Below are 27,377 nucleotides of genomic sequence, written 5' to 3'. Positions count from 1 at the left end.
ACCCAGAGATCAGCACAGGCTCCTAGAATGTGAGAGACTGTTTTGTTCGGGTTTTGGCAAGCTTTGTGTTTTTGAGACAGAATCTCTATACAGTCCTGGCTGGGCTTGTGTTTCATACACAAGCCAGGGTCAGACGATCTTCCTGCATCAGCCTCCTGACCACTGGGATGACCGGGATGCCCTATCATGCCCAGCTCTAGAATGGTGAGGAAAGGTGACGGGATTTTTTTTGTTTTGTTTTGTTTTTTGTTTTTGTTGTTTTGGACAGCCTTGGCTGTCCTGTAACTCCCTTTGTAGACCAGGCCGACATGGAACTCAGAGATCTTCCTGCCTCTGCCTCCAAGTGCTAGGAGTAAAGGTGTAAGACACCATGCCAGGTGGAAAGGTGAAGTTTAAGTGCCTATATCTTTTTTAACTCTTGATTTGGAGCAGGAGACAAGGATGAGTGGTTTGTAGTACCGGTGGAGACCAGAAAAGAGCATTAGATCCCTCGGAACTACAGTTACAGCCAGTTAGCCACCTGATGCGGGTCGTGGGAAACAAATTCAGGTTCTCTACTAGACCAGTACTCAATTGTAACTGCTGACCCATCTCTCCAGCTTTTAAGTATACACTTAAGCAGATGGAGTTAGTTTAATATGAAAGTTAATATGCCTTTATCTGCTGACTCAAAGTTTACTGGGAGCCTATCAGATACTGGGTGCATGTTAGAAGTAAGAAAAGATTCAACAAGATGTAGCCCTCAACCTTAAGAAAATGGAATGAGGGGGCTGGAGAGGTGGCTCAGTGGTTAAGAGCACTGACTGCTCTTCCAGAGGTTCTGAGTTCAATTCTTAGCAACCACTTGGTGGCTGACAACCATCTGTGATGGGATCTGATGTCCTCTGGTATCTCTAAAGACAGTGACAGTGTACTCGTATAAATGAGTAAATTAAAAAAGAAAATGATATGAACGTTTATACTGTAAGTTTTCTCCATTTGTGACTGATGCCTTTTAGAATGACTTATATATGAGTAGCAGTCTGTGTTACATGTATGAATAGACTTTGAATGTTTATATCACGTTCCGATATATGAACCTCTTATGACATTGTATAAAAACACTTTTTTTGCTTTTCTTGGTTTTTGTTGTTGTTTGAGATGGGGTGGGGGGTCTTCCTTTGTAGCCCAGGCTCGCCCTAAATTCACAGAAATTCTCTTACCTTAGCCTATCAAGCCCTAAGATTACAGGGCTGGACTGCCAAGCCCATCTCAGAAACAACTCTCTTCATTTTCCAGTGAAGTGGTTTCAACAGAAAAGGTGTGATATATCCAAGACTCAAGTTCTTTTCTCTTTGTGCCTGTGCCTCCCCCAGCCTTGATCTTTCTCCCTTTTATTACCCAGCACAGCCAGCCAGCCAGCCTTCCTCCAAAAGTGTCCTTGACCTCACCAGTACACCTAAGCAGTACGTCTTTAGTTTCTCCCTTATTTCCATGCCCATTGTTTCTTTCATTTCTTGGAAGTCAGAAGGTCTCTGACCTCATCTCCTTCAATCCATTCTCCATGTAGCAAGCAGGAGAATTTTCCAGGACACTAATATATTCTGACGAATATTCTCTCTTCCTTTATGTATACCGGCAACTTTCCTGCCAGTCAGGCTGGTCCCTGAGTGGCCATGTTCCTGCTCTCTGAATTACTCGTGTGTGTGTGTGTGTGTGTGTGTGTGTGTGTGTGTGTGTTCCTCCTCTTCCTTCATATTTAGCCAGCTGACCTTATCCCTTTTAGAATTGAGCTTACATACATCTTCTTGGAGGGCCGCCCTCTGATATTCCTCAGTTGGCATAACTTAGTCATATCATACTGTCTGTTCTCCCAAGCCCACTGATTTACCTGTCTCACTCACTAAACTAGAAACAGCTTGCAGTCAGACCCCATGGCTTACTGTCTTTGATTTCCTCTTGAGGTGCTTAACACATATTTTCCTAATAAAAATACTTTTTTAAAAAAGTGCATCCATGGACTGGAGAGATGGCTCAGTGGTTAAGAACACTGATTGCTCTTCCAGAGGTCCTGAGTTCAATTCCCAGCAACCACATGATGGCTCACAACCATCTATACAGCTCCAGAGTACTCATATACATAAAATAAATAAATAAATCTTCAAAGGAAAAAATAAAAAAGACAGAAAGACAGAAAGGCCTTGTACATGCTAGGAAAATACTCTACCGCTGCACTATATATCTCTCCAGTCCTTAATTCTTCTTCTTCTTCTTCTTCTTCTTCTTCTTCTTCTTCTTCTTCTTCTTCTTCTTCTTTTTAGCACCTATAAGGTGGCTCATAACCACTGTAATTCCAGTTCCAGGGGATGGTTAGGCATGCTCACACATGGTTTATATACATACATTCAGACAAACATTCATACACATAAAATTAATTTTTTGAGACAGGGTCTCACAGTATACCTTTATCTGTCCTAGAACTCACTTTGTAGACCAGGCTGGCCTTGAATTTACAGAGATCTACCTGCCTCTGCTTCTGTAGTGCTGGGATCAGAGGTGTGTGCCACCATGCCCTTCAAAAGTAAATCTTAAAAAATAATGTTTAGCTGGGCGATGGTGGTGCACGCCTTTAATCCCAGCACTTGGGAGGCAGAGGCAAGCGGATTTCTGAGTTTCAGGCCAGCCTGGTCTACAGAGTGAGTTTCAGGACAGCCAGGGCTACACAGAGAAACTCTGTCTTGAAAAACAAAAGAACAAAAAAAATGTTTAATAGGCAGTTGTTAGCTGCCTGATGTGGGTACCAGGAGCCAAATTTGGGTCCCCTGGAAGACCAGTATAAACCCTTAGCCATTTCTCAAGCTATTAGTGTTTTTACTTTTTTGTTTTTAAAACAGGGTCTCACTAAATTGTCTGCTGGCTTTAAACTCACTCTCTAGTCAAGACAGCCATTAAACTTGTGATTCTCCTATCTTAACCCTTAGCTAGGGTCACAAATCTGTGCCTCCAGGCCCAGCTCCAGAAAGTTTTGTTTAGCCACCATTTTCATCAGTGACCTTTGTTCACTGCTGCAATTGAAGACATATAACAAGTCCATTGTAGCAGAACACAAACACAGACATTCCTTTGTCGTTTGAGACATGAAGTCTCCTCGACTGAGGACGGCCTCATCTTCCTGCTTTCCGAATCCTGAGTTCAGAGATTACAGACAAGTGTGTAGATATCCAGCAACCTGAAATTACTAATGGTGGAGGTCTGCTTAGTTCCCATCAATCACACACACACACACACACACACACACACACATACACACAACTGAAACAGAGTATATATCCACAGCATCTTGTTGCTGCAAGAAAATTACTCCAGCGCAGTAATTAATCCGCATTGGAGTCTAGTTTTCCTTGGCTACTCCTTGGCACCAAGCGGTGGCAACATTCTTATAACTGGAAAGCAGGTCACCCTCTGCCTTCCCCAAGCTGGTTTCACACAATGGACTGTTGTTCGCCAGCTCTTTCCCTGACGACATATACCTCCTGCAGCTATTGGTTAAAGCCAGCTTATGTGTTGACTGTACAGGCCTAGAACAGTCATCTAAAACTGCAGCTTTAAAAACTCTTCCACACCAGCCAATGTGAAGATGGCGCCGAAAGCTAGACCGGATTACATCAGTGTCTTAATGAGGTTTTATTCGTTTGGGGTTATGTGCAAGCAGGAGCAAGCGGAGCAGTTAGAGCTACCTTTACCGTCTAGCCTCATTTTCTATGTATTTGGCAACAAGTACATTTTAGTTAAATACTTTTAAACCACTATAAAGCCAGAATACTATGCTAAATGTTTAGGGATGTCATTTTTAACAACTGTGACAGACAGCACTGCTTTCATCATTAGTATCCATACTCAAAAACAAATCACAACTTGTAATCTCTTGCACTTGGGAGGTAGAGGCAGGAAGATCAGGACTTAAAAGTTCATACTCGCTTACATATGGAATTGGAGGCCAGGCTGGTGAGAACCTGTCTCAAAGAAGCAAAAAAAAAAAATAAAAAAAAAAAAAATAAACAACACACAGCAACAACAACCTAGTATATCCTGGAAGAAGCCAAATGCCCTACAGTGTTAGCTGGAGAACTGCCAGCTGTGATGGAGCACCTCCCGTTCTCCAGCTGTGGAAAAAGATTCTACTAATTATGCCCACATTAGGGTGCTCTGTGAGCTTTGATCGAGAAGGTGTCCTTCGACAGAATGTGGCGGTGCACCCCTGTAACACCTGCATTTTGGGGGTAGAGGTAAGAGGATCCGGAGTTGAAGGTCGTCCTTGCATACACCAAGAAGTCGAAGCGGGCCAGGCCTTCAGATACCGTCTGAAAACGAAAAGCCGCGATTGCCACTTTCTGTGGTTGCTACTAAAGCAAAGGGACAAGGAGATTGAGACTCCTTGGCATGGAGTGGGAGTACACCTGGGTGAGTGGCCTCCCCATAGGCACCTGTGCCTTTGCTCGTCCCGGCCTCCCGCCGCCAGGCAGCGTGGTTTCAGGTCCTTGGTGAGCTGGAGAGTGGATCCTTCCCTCTCGTGGCTCTCAGTGTGCTGGGAATCTGGGGATCTGGCGGCTAGACTCACGCGTCCCGGCTCGGGAGGTCAGGCTGGATGTTGCCTGGGAAGCAGCTCCGGGTTGCAGGGCAGGGACGCGCCCTTCCCCCGTGCAAACTTTCAGTCGCTGCGACGGAAGCAGGAACTTGGTCACGACAAAATCTGCGGGAGCGGTGCGGGAGCTGCGGAGCATCCCCTGCGATCCCCCAGAGCCTTGCGCCGCTTCGCCGGTTCTTCGCAAAAGCCACCTAGCTGTCCTTGGGCCCAAGCGCCACGGGAGCCACAGGGGTCTCCCGCTTGCAGGTAAAGAAAGGCATCTCCTTCCTCCCCCGGCTGGCCTCGCGGAGAGTCGACCCCTATTGAGAACAACTCCGTTCCTTTCCCGGGCCCAGCTCCAGCAACCACCCCGAAGCGACCCCGGGGACCAGACTAGGGCAAAGGGGGTCTGGCCTGGAGAGTCCCCAAAGCAGATGGTCAGGCGGGCTTAAAAAGCACCTGCTATAAATGGCACCAAATCCAAACTGGCTGCAGAGGGAGGCCGAAGCGTTCAGAGAGCAGCGCGTAGTTGCTCAAAGGAAGGGGAAAGTTCCCATGTTTTCTCCTGTGCTTTGTCTTCCTTTTTCCTTATCCAACCTGCTGTGTGATATTGGGGGTGAGGGGTGGGGGCGGCGAGAGCGGGGGCGAAGGGAGAGGGAGGGGAGAGAGAAGAGGGAGAGGAAGACCCTAGGGCAGGGGAGAAGACAGTTGACTTCTTGATAGTATGCTGTAAATGATTTCCAACAATTGAAATATTTTCATACACATTAAGTTTGAGCGACTCAGTAAACTCTATGTCTCCTGTCCCCCTTTTCAACAGGATTAAGTTGAGCTTCACACCTTAGGCTCCTAAGTAATAGTAGATTAAGTAACTTCATGGGCTAGTGGCTCTATGGCTGTGCTAATATGTAATTCTTTTTATTTATTTACTTAATTATTTATTTATTTACTTACTTACTTATTTATGGGTACACTGTAGCTGTCAGACACACCAGAAGAGGGCATCAGATCCCATTACAGATGTTTGTGAGCCACCATGTGGTTGCTGGGAATTGAACCCAGGATCTCTGGAAGAGCAGTCTTAACCTCTGAGCCACCTCTCCAGCCCTAAAATGTAATTCTTAATCGGGGATCAAACAAGTAACCCGGGAACATCTAAGTAACCCTAGAGCTGTTGGATATCTTTAATGAAACTATTTGTTAATTTAATTAATTGCATTTTGCTGTGTAGCCCTGGCTAGCCTGGAACTCATTACTTAGACTAGGCTGGTCCCAGACTCACAAGATCTGCCTGCCTCTGCCTCCACAGTGCTGTAGTTAATGGTGTGTGCCATTAACTACATGCCGTGCCCGCACCTCTTTGGGGTTGTTTGGTTGGTTTTGGCATTTCAAGACAGGATTTCTCTGTGTAGCCCGGGCTGTCCTGGACCGAGCTCTGTAGATCAGGCTGGCCTTGAACTCACAGAAATCCACCTACCTCTGCCTCCGAGTGTTGGGATTACTTTTCTTTTTTGTTTTAGTTTTAGTTGTAGTTTTAAGATTTATATATACATACACACACACACACACACACACACACATATATATGTATGTATGTATGTATGTATGTATGTATGTATTTGTGTGTGCACACATGAACACGTGTTTATACCCTGGCGCATATATGTAGGTCTGAGGACAACTTGTGAGAATCAGTTCTCTACTTCCTCCATGTGGTTCCTTCTCAGGGATCAAGCTCAGATCCCAGGCTTGGCAGCAAGCTCCGGTTACCCACTGAGCCATCTCAAAGGATAGAACTTTCTGCGCGCAGCAGTCTCTGTAAAGATGCACAGCCCCTGCTCAGTCTCCTCGTGCAGTTGAGGTTTCTGCGCAAGCGCCGGAGGACAGGCTGTATCAGGCTCTCTCCTCCCTTTCCTTTCCTCTCCGAGGCTCCATGGATAGAACTCAGGAAGTCTGTGAACTTTCGAAAAATTTATTACTTCCCTTTTCTCTAACTGAAAAGCAGCGTTTCCGTCTAGAAGAATGTCGCAAAGCCATAGTAGGGTTAGCAGCGACTGATTTGCCTCTGCCGCCACTAGAACGCACAGACGCGTTTCATAGGTGCTATTCATTACAAATCTCCCAAAGGATTATGATCAACACTGCTTCGAAACTGCAGCAGTTGTTTGATACTCCACTCAATTTTACTATTAATAAGGCAGCACACATATAGTACACAATGTTTTGTTGTTTTAACTGGAGGTGGGATTAAAATTGGGCTCTCTCATTAGGATTTTGTGTGAGTGTGTGTGTGTGTGTGTGTGTGTGTGTGTGTGTGTGTTGAGTAAAGGTCTCACTGTATTCCAGGCTGGCCTGGAGTTCACTAGGTAGCTCAGGCTAACCTAAAGCCTAGTTTGGGCTATCCTGGATTTCTTGTGAGGATTTAAGGTCATGGTCTGTATAAAGTACATAGAGACTGGCATGTGAAATGATACATCTTGCTATTTTATCGTACACAGTTGTACAAGGTTGTAATAAGGGAAGTATTAAGCTTGTGTTCTATTACCATAGAATGGCTTTGTATGATAGCTTCCTTTACCAACTATTCATTATTTACACAGGGTTCACTTGGCATGTTTTATAGTTCAGGGGAGTCTCCGTAGATATGCAAAGACATGTAACCATTACAGCATCATTTCATGCTTACAGAATAATTTCACAGCTGAAAAGAACTTCTGTATTCCACCTATCCCTCTTCCCTGATTGGTAAGCTCTGATATGTTTTCTTACGGTTTTAACATTTTCTTTTTTGCCAAATGTGGTGGTACATACCTTTAATTCCAGCACTCGGGAGGCAGAGGCAGGCAGGTCTCGGTGAGCTTGGCGTCAGTCTGGTCTACATTGTAAGCTCCAGGATAGCCAGGGCTATGTAGTGAGACTATGTCTAAAAGGAAAAAAAAGAATAAAATTATCCTTATTTTATTTTTATGGGTGTTTTGCTTGCATGTATGTCTGTGTATCTCCTGAATGCACTTCCCGAGGAAGTCAGAAGAGGCCATTAAATCCCTGGAGACTGGAGCTGTAGATCCTCCTAAACTACCTCATGGGTGCTGGTACTCTGTGACCTCTGGAAGAGGAGCCAGTGCTCTTAACCTCAAAGCCATCTCTCCAGCCCCGGGTCTGATATTTTGGGTTGTTTTCTTTTTTCCAGACTATCAGGAGATATTCAGAGTCAAACTCAGAGTCAAACGTGTTCATACTTAGCTTCTTTTACTTAGCAATATACTATTGAGGATTTTCCTTATCTTTCTGTTGCTTGCTAATTTTCTGTTTCTTTCTTTTCTTCCTTCCTTTCTTCTTCCATTCCTTCTTTCATTCATTTTTTTCTTTTCTATTCTTTCTTTCTTTTTATTTTATTTATTTATTTTTTTTTTTTTTTTTTTTTTTAGTTTTTCAAGACAGGGTTTCTCTGTGTAATCCTGGCTGTCTTAGAACTTGCTCGAGACGAGGCTGACCTTGAACTCAAAGAGATCTACCTGCCTCTGGGATTAAAAGTGTATGCCACCACCAACCACCTTTCATTTCCTTTTATTGCTGAACCAATGTTTAAATATAGAATGTGTTTTATTTATCTGTTCACCTATGAAATGGCGTCTTGGTTATTTCTAGTGCTGAGCAGTTTTTTTTTGTTTTTTGTTTTTTGTTTTTCACCAGAATCATACAGTTTATTGTTTTAGAAAATCTCCCAGGTCATGTAAGCAGTTTTGAAAAATGCTACTACAGACATTCCCACGCAGACTTTGTGTGTAGAAACCACCTTTTCAAATTTTTATTTTAAGTGTGTGTGCGTGGGGACAGGGGTCATGACTCTGCAGTACCTGAAGAGGCCAGAAGAGGTTGTCAGATCCTTTTGGGGCTGGAATTTGACAACTCCAACTCGGTATCTGCTTCTAGTAGCTGAGCTATCTCTCCAGGCTCTAGACACCATTTTCAATGCCTTTGGGTGGGTACGTGTAGGACAGCTTGCTGAAGGCTGTGGGGAGGTGACCTTTATGCTTTGTAAGGCACAGTCACACTTCCTTCAGACTGGTCATACCAGTGTGCATTCCTGCCAGCAAGGAATGGGAGTTCCTCTCAGTCCACAGCCTAGCCAGCATTTGGCGCCGCCTCTTTCTCAGATTTTTACCATTCTATTAGGTGTGTAGCAGTGTCTCGATGCTGACTAAAATTACAGTTTCTTGGTGATAACAATATTGAACATTGAACATTTCAACTATGCTTGTCAATATATATATATATACATGTACATATATATATACATCATATACATATATACCATATACATCATATACATATACATCATATACATATACATACACATACATGTATGTGTGTGTGAGAGACATAACTACTTAAATTTTTTGCCCATGTTTTAGGGTGTTTTTTTGTGTGGGGGGGGAAGGGTTGTTTCTTGTTGTTTTTTTTTTCCCCCTGGGCTTTTTTGTTTTTTGGACAGTATCCCAGAATGCAGTCCTGGGTGGCCTGGAACTCAATATATAGATTAGGCTGTTTTCATACTCATAGATGTCTGCCTGCCTCTGCTACCTGGTACTGAAATTAAGGGAATATACCTTAATAGGCCTGGCTCCATTTTTTAGTTTATTTCTCTCTCTCTTTTTAAAGATTTATTTATTAAAATGAATTTATTTCACGTATGTGAGTACACTGTTGCTGTCTTCAGACACATCAGAAAAGGGCATCGGATCCCATTACAGATGGTTGTGAGCCACCATGTGGTTGCTAGGAATGGAACCCAGGATCTCTGGAAGAACTACAGGGATCCTGTCTGTGCCTTTCAAAGGCTGCCCACCCAGTCTTCCCAGAACTTGTGTGGGTTGGGAATCCAAAGTCCAGTCCTCTTGTTTGCCTGGAAAGTGCTAAGCCATCACTACAAACACAGAGCATCATTTGTAAGACAGCTGGCTGGTAAAGGCCTGCTGTCCAGACTATAGCAAGAACTCTTAACAACAGAGAGAAACCAGGGCTGGAGAGATGGCTCAGCAGTTAAGAAGAAGGAAGCAAGGAAAGAAGGCAGGGAGGAAGGGAGGGAGGGAGGCAAGGAGGGAGGGAGGCAGGGAGGGAGGGAGGGAGGGAGGGAGGCAGCAGCAGCAGCAATTCAGCATTAAACCAAAATATGTATCCTGGAAATAGAGGGTGGGTGAGATGTGGCTTTGACAATTTAGCACTGATTTTTCCTTAAAGGACCAGGTACTCGACACAGTCTGATTTTTCTAGAGTTGCATGTTTTTCTTGTTTAGTTACAAGCATGTATCACCCATGTAGCTAACTTTTGGGTTGAGTAGATTATCAAGAGAGATAATTACCTCCAAACTTTCCCTTATCAGAGCCAGAATGTTCCCCATGCTAACTGCCCAGTTCCCAGAGTTCAACCATTAGACTCACCGGCCTCTCATTTGGTGTTTAAGGAGAAGCAATTTTCTGCGGGGCTGGTATAAGGATTCTAGAGGGGACCACCATGGGTGAGTGGCTTGGCACAGTCAATGCCAGCCTCTCCCAGACACTTTAAATGTTAATTGCTGTTACTGAGGAGGGCTGCTTTCACGCTGAGCGCCCAGCCTTGCTTCAGTGATGGCGCTGGCGGCACCAGCAGTTTTACAGTCTGTCTCCTCCTGGTTGGTAAGGGCAAGATGATGAAGGATTCCTGAACTCACAGGCAGGCAGGACGTCCATTATACTTCTGCACAGGTATTTTCAGGCTTCACTTATTATGATTGTTTCTTATTTGTTTTCAAAGCGATGTTTTGCTTTGTGTGTGTGTGTGTCTGTGTGTATCGTGCCAGTAACTATGCAGAGGTCAGAAGAGGGTGTGGGATCCCTTACAGTTGGAGTTACAGGCAGTTTGTGAACCATAAAAAAGTATGCTAGAATACAAACTCACACCGTAGCTGGGGTTGGCCTGTAATTCACTATGTAGCCCAGGCTAGCCTACAACTCACACTCTGTGGCCCAGGTGGACCTTGAACTCATAGTGATTCTCCTGCTTTAGCCTCCCAAAGGTCATTGATGAGTTTTGTTTTTTTCTTTCTTTTCTAGAGCAAAAGCAATCTGTACAATCTTCCTGAAGTAAACTGAGACCAGAAGGGCCAAACATCCTTGGTCTCTGCAGAGAGACCAAGACGAAGCAACGGTTCAGAATGCTCTTCGGGGGAGAGAGACTGGTTAACGTGTTGGTGGTAATTTCCTTCCTGACACCAAGGCTATCTGCTGGTCAGAACTGCCTCACCAAGAGTCTAGAGGACGTTGTCATTGATATTCAGTCTTCGCTTTCGAAAGGCATCAGGGGCAATGAGCCCATACACAGGGCCACTCAGGAAGACTGCATCGGTGCCTGCTGTTCTACACAGGACATAGCAGGTAGGTGGCTCAGCCTGCTGTGGCCCGCGTGTTTGGTGATGGTGGTGGCCGGAGGGTGTGGCCGGTTAGTTTGCACCAGTGATTCTCAGTGGATCAGAAAGACAAGTGACACAGCGGCTGGGGAATCGTCCACAGGTACATTCCACCATCCCGCCCTAGAGCTGTATTAAAGGTGCCGATAAGTATGTCCATACATCCCTTAGATGGGTTCAGGGCTGAAGCTCGGGGCGCAGGCTTACACAGCAGCTCAGTTAGCAGATGAGCATTCTTACTGGTGGGAAGAGAGTTATTTAGTCGATACATGTTTGTGACGCAGAAGAAAACCAAGGTTCGTGGATTTAAACCAATGCCTTCTTCCTGGCTTCAAATCTTCAGACTGAACAGAGAAGTGTGTCTTTATGCAGAGTTGGGCGTGTTTCAGTTTTGCTCATGACCCTTTGTGGATTCTCGACCTGAAGCAATGTTGACTTTGTTGAATATGGGCTAAGTGCTAGAGTTAGTTCATAGGACGGAAAGGCCTCCCCATCAGGGAGCACAGCACTGGGTGAGACTCCAGGGCAGTGTCTGCTCTTGGACTTCTCTTTCTGTGATGCTGTGGCATCAGGATGGTATACATAGCCTTTGTCTCAGGTCCTTGTGTAAATGTTGCTTTTATCTCCTCAGATGAACAAGTATTCTCAGTAAGAGCTCTACCACTCAGCTCTAACCTGCCCCCAGCCTTCTTTTTTACTTAAAATAGAACGATTTATTTTTTGTGCGTATTTGCCATGTGCATGCAATACCAGTGGGGGCCAGAAGAGGGCGTCAGATCCCCTGAAACTGCTACAGAGGAGCTGCCTTTTTGAGTTCTGGGAGCCAGGGCCCTCCTCTGTAAAAACCATCTCTCCAGCCTGGCACTTTTAACTTTTTCATTGAGACAGGGTCTCACTAAATTGACAGGCTGCCTTAAAACCCATTCTGTAGTCTACCAGGGCTCGTCCATGTGATTCTCCTATATCAGCCTTCTGAGGATAACGGACCTACGCTGTCTGTTTGTGGCACAGAGCTCTTAAACTCTTGCAATGTATGAGTGACAGGCGCGAGTCTCGCTTTTGTAAGTCTGGCTCAACTCTAACTCACCTGTGCTGACTGAGACTACCTAACAGGTCCACAGACTGTTCTAGATGCTGCTGGTCATCAGCAAGAGCAAGCCCTGGTCAGACGCTCGGAACCCTCAGCCCTGTGCCCCAGTCCCCAGGGAGGAGTAAAGTGAACCAGTGGGCCACTAGCTTCAATTGATTAGACCTATGCAGTGAAACTGTCATTAGGTCCCTAAAGGGTGACCTTCGGGGAGCTTCTGAGGTCGGTGGGTGGATGTGTTTGTGTAGGAAGGTAGCATACCCCAGGTCCACAGGGACAGAAGCTTCTGCACTCATGACCCTTCTAGATCTTTCTTCATGTCTCCTCTTCATCCAACTGTTCAGTTGTATTCTTTATATTTTATACAAGGGAGGCACTGCGCGTGTGCAAAAACAAATAATTTGTGAATAAAGTGTAAATAACTTCCTCTCTTACAATGAATGTAATTGTAAATATAACGATTCCTTGAGTTCTCTGGGCCATACTAGAAAAGTATCAGATGGGAGGGGCAGGGTTGCGGCAACCTCTGAATTTCTCGTCCAGTCAGAGTTCAGGCAACACTAGGCCTGCCCCCTGCCACGGGCTTCTGAGAGGCCAGGAGGCTTGCAGGATGGAACCCTTAAGCCTGTGGAGCCTGGTTCTAAGCCCGGCATGTTAGATTCAGAAGTGGGTTGAGTTGAATTGCAGGATATGCAGCTGTGGTCAGGGGTTTGGAGAACTGGTGTGGGAAGAGACCCTGTAGCAGATGCCCATAGGAAGAAGTCCTCTGAGGACCTCAAAGTGAGCGGTACGCTTTGTGGTGCACTGGTTTATAGGAAGCATAGTGACTTAACTTAAATTCCTAATTTTTATTTCTGTAAATATCTGCATAGACGCTGTTGAATTCATATTTATTAATAAATCCCAGCACGGGGTTGCTACCCGCCTCAATGGTTTACGTTCCCAGATGAAAGACATGCATACAGACAGTCTTTGTATTTTAATATGCCTAAAGCAGACCAAAAGCTGGGCAACTGCCTAGCCTCTGTGTTGCTAGAATCTACCCCCCACCCCGCTGATAATTCTGAGTTACTACCTATTAATTTCTATGTTCCATCTTGGCCACTTTGGACCCACTTGTGAGGCCCTCGCAGCGGCGCTCTCTTGGCCCGGAGCCCAGGGCGCGCGCCTTCCTTCTCTATCCCATGGTGGCCTCTGTGTCTCTCCTCTCTCCACACTCTCCTAAAGCATGGCTGACTCCTCCTTCCTCTCCTCCCTGTCCCAAGCCTGGGAAACCCTGAAATCCCACTCTGTCTGTCCTCCCAACTATTGGCTGCCGCCACCTTTGTTTACCAACTGAAGTGAGGATCCCAGACCTCTCATGGAAGCAGTTTGGGGTGGAACATAATTAGCATTTATAATACAAGCAGCTACAAGATGCCTTGATACCAGTCTGGCAGTTCCTCAGAAAACTGGGCATGACACTTCCAGAGGACCCTGCTATACCACTCCTGGGCATATACCCAGAAGATTCCCTAGCATGCAATAAGGACACATGCTCCACTATGTTCATAGCAGCCTTATTTATAGTATCCAGAAGCTGGAAAGAACCCAGATGTCCCTCAATGGAGGAATGGATACAGAAAATGTGGTATATTTACACAATGGAATACTACTCAGCAATTAAAAACAATGAATTCATGAAATTCTTAGGCAAATGGTTGGATCTGGAAAATATCATCCTAAGTAAGGTAACCCAATCACAAAAGAACACACATGGAATACAGTCACTGGTAAGTGGATATTAGCCCAGAAACTCTGAATACCCAAGGCACAACTCACATAGCAAATCATTCCCAAGAAGAAGGAAGGAGAGGGCCCTGGTCCTGGAAAGGCTTGATGCAGCAATGTAGGGGAGTACCAGGACAGAGAAGTGGGAGGGGGTTGATTGGGGAAGGGGCAGAGGGAAGAGGACTTATGGGATTTATGGGGAGGGGGGGAAATGGGAAAGGGAAAATCATTTGGAATGTAAACAAAGAATATAGAAAAAAAAGCGCTGATCTTACAATTGTCGAGATAAGCATTGAGTCAAACAGAGGTGGGCCTGCATGTATTCCTGACATCCCAGTCCTCTGGAGAATTGAGTTCTACACCACCCCGGATGTCAGCCTAGAGTGAGGCCCCGGCGCTGTGGGCTCAGACAAGGCATTTCTCCCTTGGGTTGTTCACATCAGTTATTTTGTGTCGTGGTGGTGGGAGAACAAGCGGAACTAGCACAGTCTTCTTTTAGGCTCTTAGATAAAGTAGTAGGTCTGTAAACCCTCAATCACAGGCGAGATTTCATGTCTTTGTGTTAGTGTGCATTTCCTACTGTCTGTGACTGTTGTCAGATTAGCAAGGTACTTTAAAATCACAGTTTTAGCTGCCCAATAAATGAGGGGAAAGTTTAGCGTCTGTCACCTGAGATCTGTGGGTGGCTAGCTGTATGAGCACTTTCACTATAAAATAAAGTAGGAAACCCTTTGTTTTGGGAATTGAGGACAAATATCTGCTTCTTTGTGTTGCCAGGAAACATCCACACAGTCAGCATTCAGTCCTCATAGATAGCATTTCTGTCTTATATAAATGGCAGGGGTGGGGGTGGGGGTGGGTAGGGGATGGTGGTGGTGGTGTTGTTTGTTTGTTTTTTGCGACAGTGTTTCACTGTGTAGACTAGATTGTCCTTGAACTTGTGATGACCCTCCTGCCTCTGCCTCTGCCTCTGCCTCTGCCTCTGCCTCTGCCTCTGCCTCTGCCTCTGCCTCTGCCTCTGCCTCTGCCTCTGCCTCTGCCTCTGCCTCTGCCTCTGCCTCTGCCTCCCGAGTGTTGAGATTACAGGATGTACAACTGTGCTCAGCTTTTGTTTTGGGCAGGGTATTATATAAGCTCATGATAGCCCCAAACTCCTAATGTAGCCACGGATGGCCCTGCCCTCCTGCCCCTCCTGCCTTGGCCTTCTATATGCTGAAATTACAGACCCGGGCCACCTGCCCAGCTAGCTTTTCTCCTCCCCACCCCCACCCCCCACTTTCTTTCTTTCTTTCTTTCTTTCTTTCTTTCTTTCTTTCTTTCTTTCTTTCTTTCTTTCTTTCTTTCTTTCTTTTTCTTTCTTTCTTTCTTTCTCTCTTTCTCTCTTTTTATTAAATATATTCTTCATTTACATTTCAAATGTTATGCCCTTTCCTGTTTTCCACCTTCCCCAAAAACCCCCAACCCATCCTCCCACCCCCTGCCTCCAAGAAGATGCCCTTCTACCCAACCACTCCCACCTACCCCTCCTCGGTTTCCTTTGTTGGGGCATCTATTGAGCCTTTACCTGACCAAGGACCTTTCCTCCCGTGAATGCCCAACAAGGCCTTCCTCTGCCACTCTTTTGGCTGGAACCATGTGTACCCCGTGGTTGATGGGTCAGTCCCTGGGAGCCCTAGGGTGTCTGACTGGCCTGCGTCACCTTTCTTCCCATGGGGCTGCAAACCCCTCCAGCTCCTCCATTGGGGACTCCTCGCTCAGTCCAAGGGTTGGCTGCTAGCATCTGCCTCTGTATGTGTAAGGCTCTGGCAGGGCCTCTCCTGAGACAACCATAACAGGAACCACTTTTAGTTCTTCCTTGTTCTTGTTCCCAGTCTAAGGGACTATGTCACCCACAGTCAAGACAGGTCTCCCCTGCTGATTTAATCCTTCCTGGAAGGGCACGCCCACGAGGGGGCTTCACTGACTGCTACCTGCATCTCAAACCTATCAAGTTGACAGTGACACTATCTTCACCAAAGCTGCCATAGGTATCACCTGTCAGAAAAGGAAGAACAGAGTTTGGTAATTTGACATAGGATCTCTGGCCTCAAACTGGCATCAAACTCAGTATGTAACCAAGGATGGCCTAGAACTCCTGCCTGTCCAGCCTCTACCTCCTCAGTCCTGAGGATTACCTCAAGACTATAACAGCACACTTAGTTAAAACAGGTCTTTTGTTGCCGGTTTGGTTTTTCAGATTTATTTTTATTTTATGTGTCTGGGTGGTCTGCCTGCATATATGTGTGTTTATCATGTGTGTGCTTGGTACCCGAGGAGGCCAGAAGACAACATCGGATCCTTTAGAGCTGGAGTTACAGATAATTGGGAGAGTCATGCAGGTGCTATGATTCTAAGCCCTAGCCCCTAAAAGATATCTTAACAACTGAAAGATTTATCTCTGCAGAACTAAACGTGCTGCTAAAAATTAGTTTGGGGAGGTGAAGAGATAGCCCAGTGGCTAAGAACACTGGCTGCTCTTCCAGAGGACCTGGGTTTGAATCCCAGCACCAGCATGCGGCTCCCAACCATCTGTAACACCAGTTCTAGAAGATCTGATGCCCTCTTCTGGCTTCTGCAAGCACTGCATGTAGGTGACACACATGCATGCAGGCAAGACACCCATATGCACAAAACATACAATAATAACATTTTAAATTGAAAAAGAAATAGCATTTCCAAGATTTTTAACTCAGGTTTCTAGAGCCAATCAAGTATCACTAAACCCAGAGAAAGGAAATGACGTGAAGATTTGGCCAAGGAGCAGAGTGAGCAGAAGTTCTCTGCAGTAAGTTCAGCTCCTCCATCTTGCCCTGGTCTAGAAAGTTCTAGTCCAAAATTGTGCTCACCAGTCTTTCATTGCAGGGGACAAGTCATGTAATTTGATGATCTTCGATACCCGGAAGAAGGACAGACAGCCCAACTGCTACCTGTTTTTCTGTCCCAGTGAGGATGCCTGTCCACTGAAGCCAGCCAAGGGCCTTGTGAGCTACAGGCTCATCAGAGGTAAGAAAGGCATCGCTCTCTGTCTTTTGTGACTACATTATTTAGAGCTTTGGCTTCTGTGGAAGATCTCCTGTAAGAGTCTAAGTATCAAAAAAGTCCATAAATATTTCATGATTTGAAATTCATTAAACTAAACTATATTTTCCCATAATACCATCTGGCAGTATTTTTTTATTTTGTTTTTACCTTCATATTGCTCAAAGTGCATAGCTCTGTTATGGACATTTAGTGGTAAATAATCAATAAAGACCGCCCCACCAGGCCTCTGCACCAAGTCCCAGCGGGTCCCTCTCAGGTCTAAGGCAGCAGCAGTGATCAATATTCCACACAGGTCACACTACCCACGGGCCGCCAGGTCCTTTGGTTCCCTGACCGTGGTGCCCCAAATTAGCCGGTAGAACAGACTCTCAACACTCAATTAATTTGCCAATCAGATTTATCAATATTTAAAACACAAATTCAAGATGCCAATACAATGAAAGCTTTTGCCAATATTTCTAACCTCATAATACATACAAAAAGACGTCCCAAGCCAGGGTGTCCAACACTCCAGTCGCAACATCCTATTTCGCTTGCCACGCCCCTCCTCTCTTTCCCCTTTGCCCCGCCCCTTACTTCTTCATCCAATCACAGCCCTCTCTGTACTCAGGAATTGGGCAGGGAAGTTCTTGGGATTTGGACACTTTTTTAAAACAGATGAAGTCTCCTCGGTAGCCCAGTTGCTTGTTAATATTCTACTTGTTCATTTATTCAAAAAATAGAGAATGTTATTTGGCATTTCCTTCACCTCGGCACACTTCGTATATCCCAGGGATGAAGTGCTGAACATAAAAACTACAGTTTTAATTTCTCAAACTGACTTTGGGGTGGGGCACAGACAATATGAAAGAGCATATCAAGAAGAATGCGGAGGGGTCGCAAGTGACGTGCAGAGTTGAGATAACCCAACAGAATAGTCGCCAAGGTGACCCCCTAAAGTTGGTGATCGGTGAGGGTGTAACCCTTAGATTGAGATCTGAGAAGCCAGGGGCCAGATCTGAGGAGACAGGGGAGATCTTCCAGGACCGTGATCCTTAGGGGGAATGGATCTGGAATGCTGACGGGCAAACGTTCATTCAGAGCCCCCGGAAGCATGGTAAGCTACAGAGTGCAGTGTGAGGAGGCAGGGAGAACAGGTCACTCGTGCCTTTGACATCCAGAAGAGGAGGCCGATTTCATTGTATGTGGATAAGGGAAATGCTGAGCGAAGTTTGGGGCTAGGCGTGCTCCATGGTGTCTTTTTAAAAAATTCCTGTTAGTGTGTGTGTGTGTGTGTGTGTGTGTGTGTGTGTGTGTGTGTGTGTGTAGGTCAGAGAGAGCCTTGTGGACTTGGGTTCCTCCTTCCGCCTCTGTGTGCATTCACTGTGTCTTGCTCAGGTCCGAGGTTGTCAGGCTTGCTATCTAGTCTAGCCTGGTCTTGATCTCAGAGAGGTCTGCCTACTTCTGTGTCCAGAGTGCTGAGACTCAGGCTGTGTGCTTCCATGGTGTCTTTAAGGAGCCGTCTTAAAGCCTACTGGTGTCTCCTTTTGGAACCCCCTGGAGGCCACTGGGGAAATGGAAAAACTGGTTGCTTGGGAAGTAAGATAGATGGAAGTAGGTAGATGGCCAGGGCAGATTAAAGGAGAGGTAAGATTGGCCTGCTGGTGGCCAGGAAAATGGACATAAGGAGGCTGAGGTCTAGTTTGTGAACTGAATATCTGATGGGTGGGGCCACCATTTGTGAACTGACTGATTTTAAGGAAAGTAGTGTTTGAGTCAGGAAGTAGAGTAGAGGGCTGGAGAGGTGGCTCAGCGGTAAGAGCACTGACTGCTCTTCTGAAAGTCCTGAGTTCAAATCCCAGCAACCACATGGTAGCTCACAACCATCTGTAGTGGGGATCTGATGCCTTCCTCTGGGGTGTCTGAAGACAGGTACAGTGTACTCACATGAAAGAAAGAAAGGAAGAAAGAAAGAAAGAAAGGAAGAAAGAAAGAAAGTAAGAAAGAAAGACAAAAGAAAAGAAAAGAAAAGAAAAGAAAGAAAGAAAGACAGCTGGGCGGTGGTGGCATACGTCTGTAATCCCAGCACTCTGGGAGGCAGAGGCAGGCAGATTTCTGAGTTCGAGGCCAGCCTGGTCTACAGAGTGAATTCCAGGACAGCCAGGCCTATACAGAGAAACCCTGTCTCGAAAAAAAAAAAAAAAAAAAAAACAAAAAGGAAGGAAGGAAGGAAGGAAGGAAGGAAGGAAGGAAGGAGTTAGAGTTCTCTCTTGCCTGTTAAATTGAGATGCTTTGTGGAATGAACTATCTGGAGAACCCGGGTGTGTGCTTTGTCTCCTGACTGTGTGTGGGGGCTCTGCCTAAATTTGGTCCCAGAACCAGGGAAATCCAAAGTGCCAAACACTTTCTGAAATGGGTGCAAAAGAGCACAGATTGTTTGAATGACCTGCTAGGGTCATATAAATTATAATTGAAGATTAAGTTTCCCAATTTCCATAATACTTCTGTAGAGTTGCTATTTTATAGTGTATGAGAGAATAAACACTAGGCAAAGATGCTGCCAATGGAGGCAAGAGAAGGAAAGTGGGTCTGTGTAGGAACATCTTAAGGATGAGTAAGAAGGTGGGGGAACTGGAATCCAGCTGTTCTGGGGACAGCCACCAGGGGGCATCACGAGCCCAGAGCAGGTTGAAGGATAGTTGCTGGCCGTGACCCCAGATCCTGGACACAAGCAGAGCACTGTTTATTCCTACAGGATGTATACAAGTTATGTTCTTAATTCTATTTATAAATCTATCGTGTTTATGGGTTGAGTTCTTCCACTGATCATAAATTATCCTGTTTGAACTGGACTGAAATGTAAATATCTGTTTGGTGGTTTGTTTCTGAAGGAATTTTATTTCCAGTAACCAACTGACTAATATTTACAGCCTGACACTTTGAAAGATGACAGTGGACGTTGTGCTTGGTCTATAAAAGCACTGCAGCTTCACATTCGTCTGTCTTTAATAGTTTTGCAATATATCTTCTTACCAAGCTCTGTAAGAATGAGAGAATTCAGAAATCCAATAAATTGGAAATCTATTTGCTTAGCTGGTTTCCAAGAAATCACCTCTGGTTCTCTTTCTTTCTTTCTTTCTTTCTTTCTTTCTTTCTTTCTTTCTTTCTTTCTTTCTTTCTTTCTTTCTTTCTTTCACTCATTGAAATCCCCTGAAAAATGAAACTCCAAAGAAGCGTTTAAGGCCCAGGGCTGTTTCCTAAGCCCTGGAGAAAAGGCCTGCCCTGCTCCAACAGCAGGGGTGAGGTGAGCGGAGCAGGGGTGGAGGGATCTGAGTGGTTCGAGGCTCTTCGCCAACACTTGTATCTTATCGAAGCCGAAGCAGAGTAGTGTTTGCTTTTCATTATAGCCGAGGTCACGTGCTTGAGAAAGCAAACATCTGTTGTGGTCACTGTTGTCAATGGATATGGCTAACTTACAGTATCAAACAGGCTTCAGGCCAGTTAGTGGGAAGGTCTTTCTCTCTCTCTCTCTCTCTCTCTCTCTCTCTCTCTCCCCTCTCCCTCTCTCTCTTCCCCCATAGTTATTTTTTATTTTAGAATATTATCTAAGTGTTTTATTATAACACTTTATTTAGTGTGTGTGTGTGTGTGTGTGTGTGTGTGTAGCTGTGCTCACCGCAGTGATATTGTAGAGGTCAGAGGACAACTTGTGGGAGCTGGTTCTCTCCTATCATACAGGTTATACAGGTTCAGGGGACTGAACTGGGGCTTTTCAGGGCAGGCTTGGCAGCTCTGTAGAGCCATCTAGCTGATGCCCCCACCCCCTTTTTTAAAAAATGAAACATGCTGAGATTTATTTGTTTCTTTTGTGTGTGATCATGTGTATCTTCCTGGGGCCTCATGCATATATGAAGTTACATACACACACACACACACTACATGTGTGTGCGTATATACATATATATGTGTATATATACACGTATATGTTTGTGTGTGTATAGGTGTGCATACATACATACATAGACATGGAAGAAATTGAGAAAGAGATATGTCTGTGTTGTCAGAGGAAAAAGGAAGCTCAGGTACCCAGGATTTTTTGGGGGGTTGGGGAGAAGTAAAGTGCTTTGAGACAGTCTATGTAAACCAGGCTGGCCTTGAACACATGAAGCTGAGGATGACTCGAAGTAAACTCTGACCCTTCTACTTCCCAAGCACTGCTATTCTAGGCATCACTCCCAAACCCAACCCCTACTTCCATTTTAGAGCAGAGCATGCTAGCCCGGAGCATGTGTTAGGCAGCTTTCCTGTCTGCTGTCAAATAGTCGTTAGGCTTTGGGGGCCTGAGTTGAAGCACTCAGGCGGTGTGCAACCAGTTGTATCTCTTCGCCATTGACCTTACCATATAGAGGCTGCCACAGTGACTATATCAATAAATGAACATTCTGGGCACCAGTAAAACCTCACTGAAGAGCAGCAAAATTCAAGTAGCGTATGATGTTCACGTTCCCAAAGTTCTCTTGGTTATTTTCGGCCCTTGAGAAATGTAAACTTCCTGCACAGCTTGCACGGCCGCCCAGCCGGAGGTAGGTAGCAGGCTGGACTCACTCGGCCGTTGATGTTAAGCCCTGCCCTGGATAAATCAAGTGACTCTTGTAAAGGTTCTCGTAGCCTGGTGGGTTGATACCTGCCTATCGCCAGCAGGGTGGAGGCCTGCGGATCAGGAGCTCGAGATGAGCCTTGACTCCGCATCAAATGGGAGAGTAGCCTGAGCTGCCTGAGACTGTCTCAGACAAAGGAAATGGATCCACAAGATGGCTCAGTGCGGAAGGACACCAGCAGCCGGCCCTGATGACCTGAGTCTGAGCCCCAGGACCCACGTGGTACAAGGAGAGAACGAACACGTTGTCTTCTGACCCCGCCCCGCCCCCCACGCATACACGCTGGGTCCCTTCCTTCATCTCCCAATATATACATGTTTAAAATATATAATAATAGTAATAATAGCAATAAATAATAAAGAACCGTAGGAAGGCATGAGGATTAGTGAGCCTGCCCCAGCTATCACAGCTCTGTAGCTGCCCTTGGCTCTGTTAGGAGTCGTAAGAAGTCTACTTTAGAAACCAACACAAAGGGACATTAAGAAGAGAAGGGAAAGCCGGGCGGTGCTGGCACACGCCCGGTCAGATGTTCAAAGCCATCCTCTGCTACACAGAGAGGTCACAGCCACCCCCGGGGTACATAATATCCTGTTCTCAAGAAATAAGAACTGGACAGGAAAAAAACAAGTCAGAAAGAACTGCAAGAAAGAGAGGAGGCATCACCTTCCTCTTCCTCTTCCCTTCTTTTCTTTTTTTTCTTTTCTTTTCTTTTTGGTGGTTTTTTTTTTTTTTTTTTTTTTTTTTTTTTTTTTTTTTTTTTTTTTTTTTTGGTTTTTTTGGATTTGGTTTTTTCGAGACAGGGTTTTTCTGTATAACCCTGGCTGTCCTGGAACTCACTCTGTAGACCAGGCTGGCCTCGAACTCAGAAATCCGCCTGCCTCTGCCTCTGCCTCCCAGAGTGCGGGGATTACGAGTGTGTTCCCGCTGTGCCCAGTTTATGTGATACTGGGGGTTGAGTGCAGGGCTTCGTTGTGCTGGGCCAGCGCATTACCAACCGAGCCACACTCCCAGCCCTGACCTGCCGTTCTAATACTCTCAAAGCAGCCACACAGCACAGTTAATACTGAGCAATTCAAATGATCCCTCGCGGCACTTGATTGCCTTAACGAGCCTTTCCAGTTTGAGTTGTGATAAACAGCTGTGTGTGGCTCAGAGCAACACCCCCTTGCTTGCTCCCTGGGAGCTGGTCTGAATGGTCCTACCCACCCTATCCAGTGTGGGCATGATGGTTTCAAACATCATTCCCACAACCAAAGGCTTTAAAAGTCCAAGTCAAGTCTCTGGATAGCCTCCCTCTTCTGATAGCACTCTGAACCGCCCACCCCTGACTTTATTTGTCAAAATCAAGTGCCAAAATGTGATGTGCCTTGTGCTATCTCTTTGGCTTGGTGTTCTTCAAGGAATCCAGATCCTGAAACTCACTCCTCCCTGTTTCTGTCAAACCATCCCCACTGTTCAAAGCCTGTTACTGGGTTCTGCTCCCCCAGACTCCTAATTTTCCCAAGGCCCCTCTCACACTTTCTCACCTGTCCCACGCCCAGACTGGACCATCTGGCCCCACGATTGCCTGTCACATTGGCAGTTGGCGGGAAGTCTGCCTCACACAGCATTTTTTCCTGCCAGTCCTCGCTGCTCAGGCCCCCCGGGCCCTCCCCGGCCCTGCCCCAGCCCTCAGCCATCTTCCTCTCCCTGACCCTCCTGCCTTCTACAGAGTGTTCTTCCAGCCTCTCCGCCGTCCCCACCTGTTCTTCAGTCAGCCTGGGCACCCCAATCCCCACTGTCTCTTTCCTTCTGTCCTACCGGGCTAGAAATAAACCACACGTGGCGTAAAGAGACGCTGTAGTGATACTTAACAATGTGCACTTTTCTATCTTATACATGCTTTGAGGACATATCCAGTATCTGAGGCTGAGGTGTAGTTCAGTTATACCGTGCATACTTAATATATACAGGATGGCCCTGTGTTCATTTTCTAGCATGAATGCGCAAGTGTACACACACACACACACACACACACAGAGAGAGAGAGAGAGAGAGAGAGAGAGAGAGAGAGACAGAGAGAGACAGAGAGACAGAGAAAGTTGTCAGTCTTAGCTTTTTTTTTTTTTTAAGATTTATTTTTTTTTTATTTATATGAATACACTGTGGCTATCTTCAAACACACCAGACGAGGGCATCAGATCCCATCACAGATGGTTGTGAGTCACCATGTGGTTGCTGGGAATCGAACTTGGGACCTCTGGCAGAGCGGTTAGTGAATGCTCTTAACTGCTGAGCCATCTCTCCACCTCCCCCCTCCCTTTTTTTTTCTTAGCTTGTTTTCTATTTCTGTGATAAAACACTGACCAAAAGCAATTTAGGGAGAAAAGGGTTTATTTGGCTTATATCTCCTGACCACAGTCCGTTTCTGAAGGAAGAAGCCAAAGCAGAAACCTAGAGGCAGGAACCGATGCAAACATCTGAAGGCTGCTGCTTACTGGCTTGCTTTCCAGGGCTGCCTCAGCCTGCTTTTTCACACGACCCAAGACCATCTGCCCAGAGGTGGCACCGCCCACAGCAGGCCAAGTCTGCCCACATCAATCATTAACCAAGAAAATGCCTTGAAAGACTTGTCTACAGGCCAATCTGATGGAGGTGTTTTCTCATTTGGGGCTCCCCTTCCCAGATGACTCTGGTTTCTATAAATTGACAAAACAACAACCAGCTCACCAGTGAGTACATCAGGGATCAAGTCTGGAGACATAGTTAACATTTCTAATGTACCCACCATGGACATTTTAACTCTTCTTTTGATTTTCTTTATACTTTCAGATTTTCCGCTGTCCAGAGCTAATTCATCACTCCAAAAGTTAACCCAAGAAGAGCCTCTCTTACTTGGCCATACCTCACCAGGAGTCACCCCTGAGGTCGCTCGCCAGGCAGGTTCCCCGAAGCCCACCACCGGGCTGTTTTGGAGAAACCTATCTTCTCCGAAGTCCACGGCCTCCGAGCACTTGCACAAAGTCATTGATAAAGCAAGCCTGCAACTCCCTGAAGGAAGAAGCCGTTCTCAGAGTATACAGCTTCCCTCGGAACTAAAAATAGCTAATCTGCTCCCTAAAACTGTGATGACTCCGTCTACCACTGTAGCTGCTGCTCCCCTCCACAATGTCTCCACCACTCTGAAGCCTGCAATTCTGTCGGCCAGCGTTTCAGTGACACCTAAGACTTCGAATAATGAGGCCACCACAGCTCCACTTGTAAGCCCGGTGACCTCAAAGCCCCCAGGAGCTCCCATGTCTACAGGTTTTACACCCGCGGTTAAACACCAGTCAGCTTTGACTGCCTTGGTGCGTACAGACTCGAAAGGCATCCTAGAAATGGCGCCTAAGGATAACTTTCAAGGAGCCTCTATGCTCACTTCAGACACAGAGGATGGGAAGAGCTCTGCGGTCGTTTCTTTGTCAACCTCAGAGTCTTCCACAACAAACCAGGCTGCTTCCTGGGAGGATGGGAGGGTCAGTGTAGGTAGTGCATCACTGAACAGGGGTCCGAAAAGCCAGCACGGCCTTTCATTTGAGAAGTGGCTTCTCATTGGGACCCTCCTCATCGGTGTTTTGTTTCTGGTAACAGGCCTTGTCCTCTTGGGTAGGATACTGGTTGAATCCCTCCGTAGGAAACGGTATTCAAGACTTGACTACTTGATCAATGGGATCTATGTTGACATCTAAAGACAAATTAGGTATCTCTTAATTCATGTAAGAACTTGTTGCCAAATGCATCTCTGGTCCTTCTGCCCAGCCCATCTCGGCAGGAACTATATCTTGAAGACTAGCTCTACTTCCCTCCCTCCCCTCCCCCTCCCCCTCCCTCTCTTCTTCTTCCTCCTCCTCCTTTCCCTTTTTGAAACAGGCTCAGGTAGCCCAGGCTGGTTTTGAACTTCTGATCTTCCTGCCTCTGCCTCCTGAGGGTTGCAGATTTTCACTACCATGTCTGGATTTTTAATTTAAAAAAAATTAAAAAAAAATTTTTTTCTTTGCTATACTAGAGGTCAGGGCCTTCTGGATATAAGGCAAGCCTTCTTCTCCTGAGCCACACCCTCAATTCAACCACTTTCTGTTTGTCTGTTTGGCTTTTTTTTTTTTAAAGAGGAAGAGAAAGGGGTTAAAAGAAACTAAATTGCTGAGTGATCTGCCTGTAAAATAGTAGCCGGAAATAATTCCTAACTAAAATATTAAGTATACTTGAATATAAACTAGAAACATGTATCTGGCTTTAGATAAAGATAGCTCATAGGTTTAGGATATCTGAGCTGCGATTCATTACTATTTCCCATCCCAGATAACGGCAACTGTTTGATACTAGTTTTAATGCAGCCTCTTTTCCTTTTTTTTTTAAAATATGAATTCCAATAAAACTCATTCCAGATGTATCTCCCTCCAATTAAATATTTGAATAAATCTCTTGAGCCTCGGTTTTGTTCTAAGTGTCGTGGCCAGCTGGATAGATTTCAATTCCTTCCCACCAGCGACAACCTCTCTTCCCGTCAGTGACTAAAGGAGTTCCTTTGGGAGGATCTTAGCAGAGTATTAGTCCACTGTGGAGACAAAGATAAGTTAGGTTTCTTGTTATTCATTTGTTTAAGACAATGTCTCATGTAGTCTAGACGGCCTCAAACTCTCCACAGAGCCAAGGATGATCTAGAATTCCTGATCTTCCGGCCTCCCCCATCCAGATTCTGGGATTACAAGTATGTGCCCCATGACTGACTAGTTAATTAGTTCTCATACACAGCCAAACCATTTGGTATTATGCCTAACTCTAAAAAAGAAATGTTAACATTTTCTAAAATTGTACTGAGTCTAAAAATTACTGATATTATTTATGACTAAGCTTGAACAAGAGTCAATTGCAGGTTTACTGGGGATGATATTAGAAGTTACCTGTCACAGTTTGATTGATATGCTATACTTCTTACTGGTTACATTCTGCAATTTCGGGGAATTTTGATAAGGAACAGAGTGCACCAGACTAGTGAGGATAGGGTAACTACGAGCGCACAAGGCCATCCAGGTCCGTTGGTCTCTCATCTATGAATTCCAATGTGCTTATTGGCAAAACAAGAATGGTAGAGTCATCCAGATATAAACAGGTTTGTACACATTTGTGCTTGCACATGTATGTAGGGGCCAGAGGTCAGTGTCGTCGGGTGGTAGTCTAGTCTGACACTGCTCCTGTGAAGAACACCATGACCAAAGCAACATAGGAAAGAGTTTATTTGGTTTACACTTCTGGGTCAGACTCCACCAGTGAGGGAAACGGAGCAGCAGCTAAAGCAGGAGCTGAAGCAGAAACCATGAGGACCCCTGCTTATGGGCTTACTCCTCTTTTCTACAGCCCAGGTCCATCTGTGTAGGGAGGTACTGTCCACAGTGAGCTGGGTCCTCCCACATCCATCAGACAGAGGCCAATATGCCGGAGGAGATCTTCAACTGAGGTTGGTCTTTCTAGGTGTGTCACATGGACAACCAAGATACTACCACCGGTTGGTTCCTCTGTCCTTCTCCTATATATTTATTTAGGTTTTTTTTTCAAGACAGGATTGTGTGTGTGTGTGTGTGTGTGTGTGTGTGTAGCTTTGACCGTTCTAGAACTACCTCTGTAGACCAGGCTGGCCTTGAACTCACAGAGATCCCCCTGCCTCTGTCTCCCGAGTGCTGAAATTAAAGGTGTGCACCACCATCACTCTGCTTTCCGCCTTATTTATTTATTTT

General features: G+C 45.6%; 1 protein-coding gene across 2 annotated transcripts; it reads left to right on the top strand.

Moving 5' to 3' along the window:
- The first annotated feature begins 30 nt into the window (after window positions 1-30).
- Window positions 31-26,076, top strand: Mansc1 (MANSC domain containing 1). Of its 2 annotated transcripts, none has more exons than XM_052175104.1 (4): window positions 31-204; window positions 10,697-11,017; window positions 16,808-16,948; window positions 24,436-26,076. In XM_052175104.1, the coding sequence occupies exons 2-4, from the start codon at window positions 10,798-10,800 to the stop codon at window positions 25,332-25,334; spliced, it is 1,260 nt and encodes a 419-aa protein (XP_052031064.1). In that variant the 5' UTR covers window positions 31-204; window positions 10,697-10,797; the 3' UTR covers window positions 25,335-26,076. The 2 variants fall into 2 exon arrangements, with proteins under 2 accessions (XP_052031064.1, XP_052031063.1); XM_052175103.1 differs by lacking the exon at window positions 31-204 and adding an exon at window positions 4,295-4,870.
- Window positions 26,077-27,377: the final 1,301 nt, after the last annotated feature.

Source organism: Apodemus sylvaticus, chromosome 2, assembly GCF_947179515.1.
Source record: "Apodemus sylvaticus chromosome 2, mApoSyl1.1, whole genome shotgun sequence".
Lineage (NCBI taxonomy): Eukaryota > Metazoa > Chordata > Mammalia > Rodentia > Muridae > Apodemus > Apodemus sylvaticus.
Note: the sequence above shows the minus strand (reverse complement) of the source record. Positions and strands in the feature narration are given on the sequence as shown.

What these genes read in the sequence shown, in the direction of transcription:
- Mansc1 (XM_052175104.1), top strand. Translation starts at nt 10,798, where the DNA reads ATGCTCTTCGGGGGAGAGAGACTGGTTAACGTGTTGGTGGTAATTTCC. An exon ending in TTCTACACAGGACATAGCAG is followed by an intron (nt 11,018 to 16,807) that starts GTAGGTGGCTCA and finishes CTTTCATTGCAG; the next exon opens with GGGACAAGTCATGTAATTTG. An exon ending in GAGCTACAGGCTCATCAGAG is followed by an intron (nt 16,949 to 24,435) that starts GTAAGAAAGGCA and finishes TTATACTTTCAG; the next exon opens with ATTTTCCGCTGTCCAGAGCT.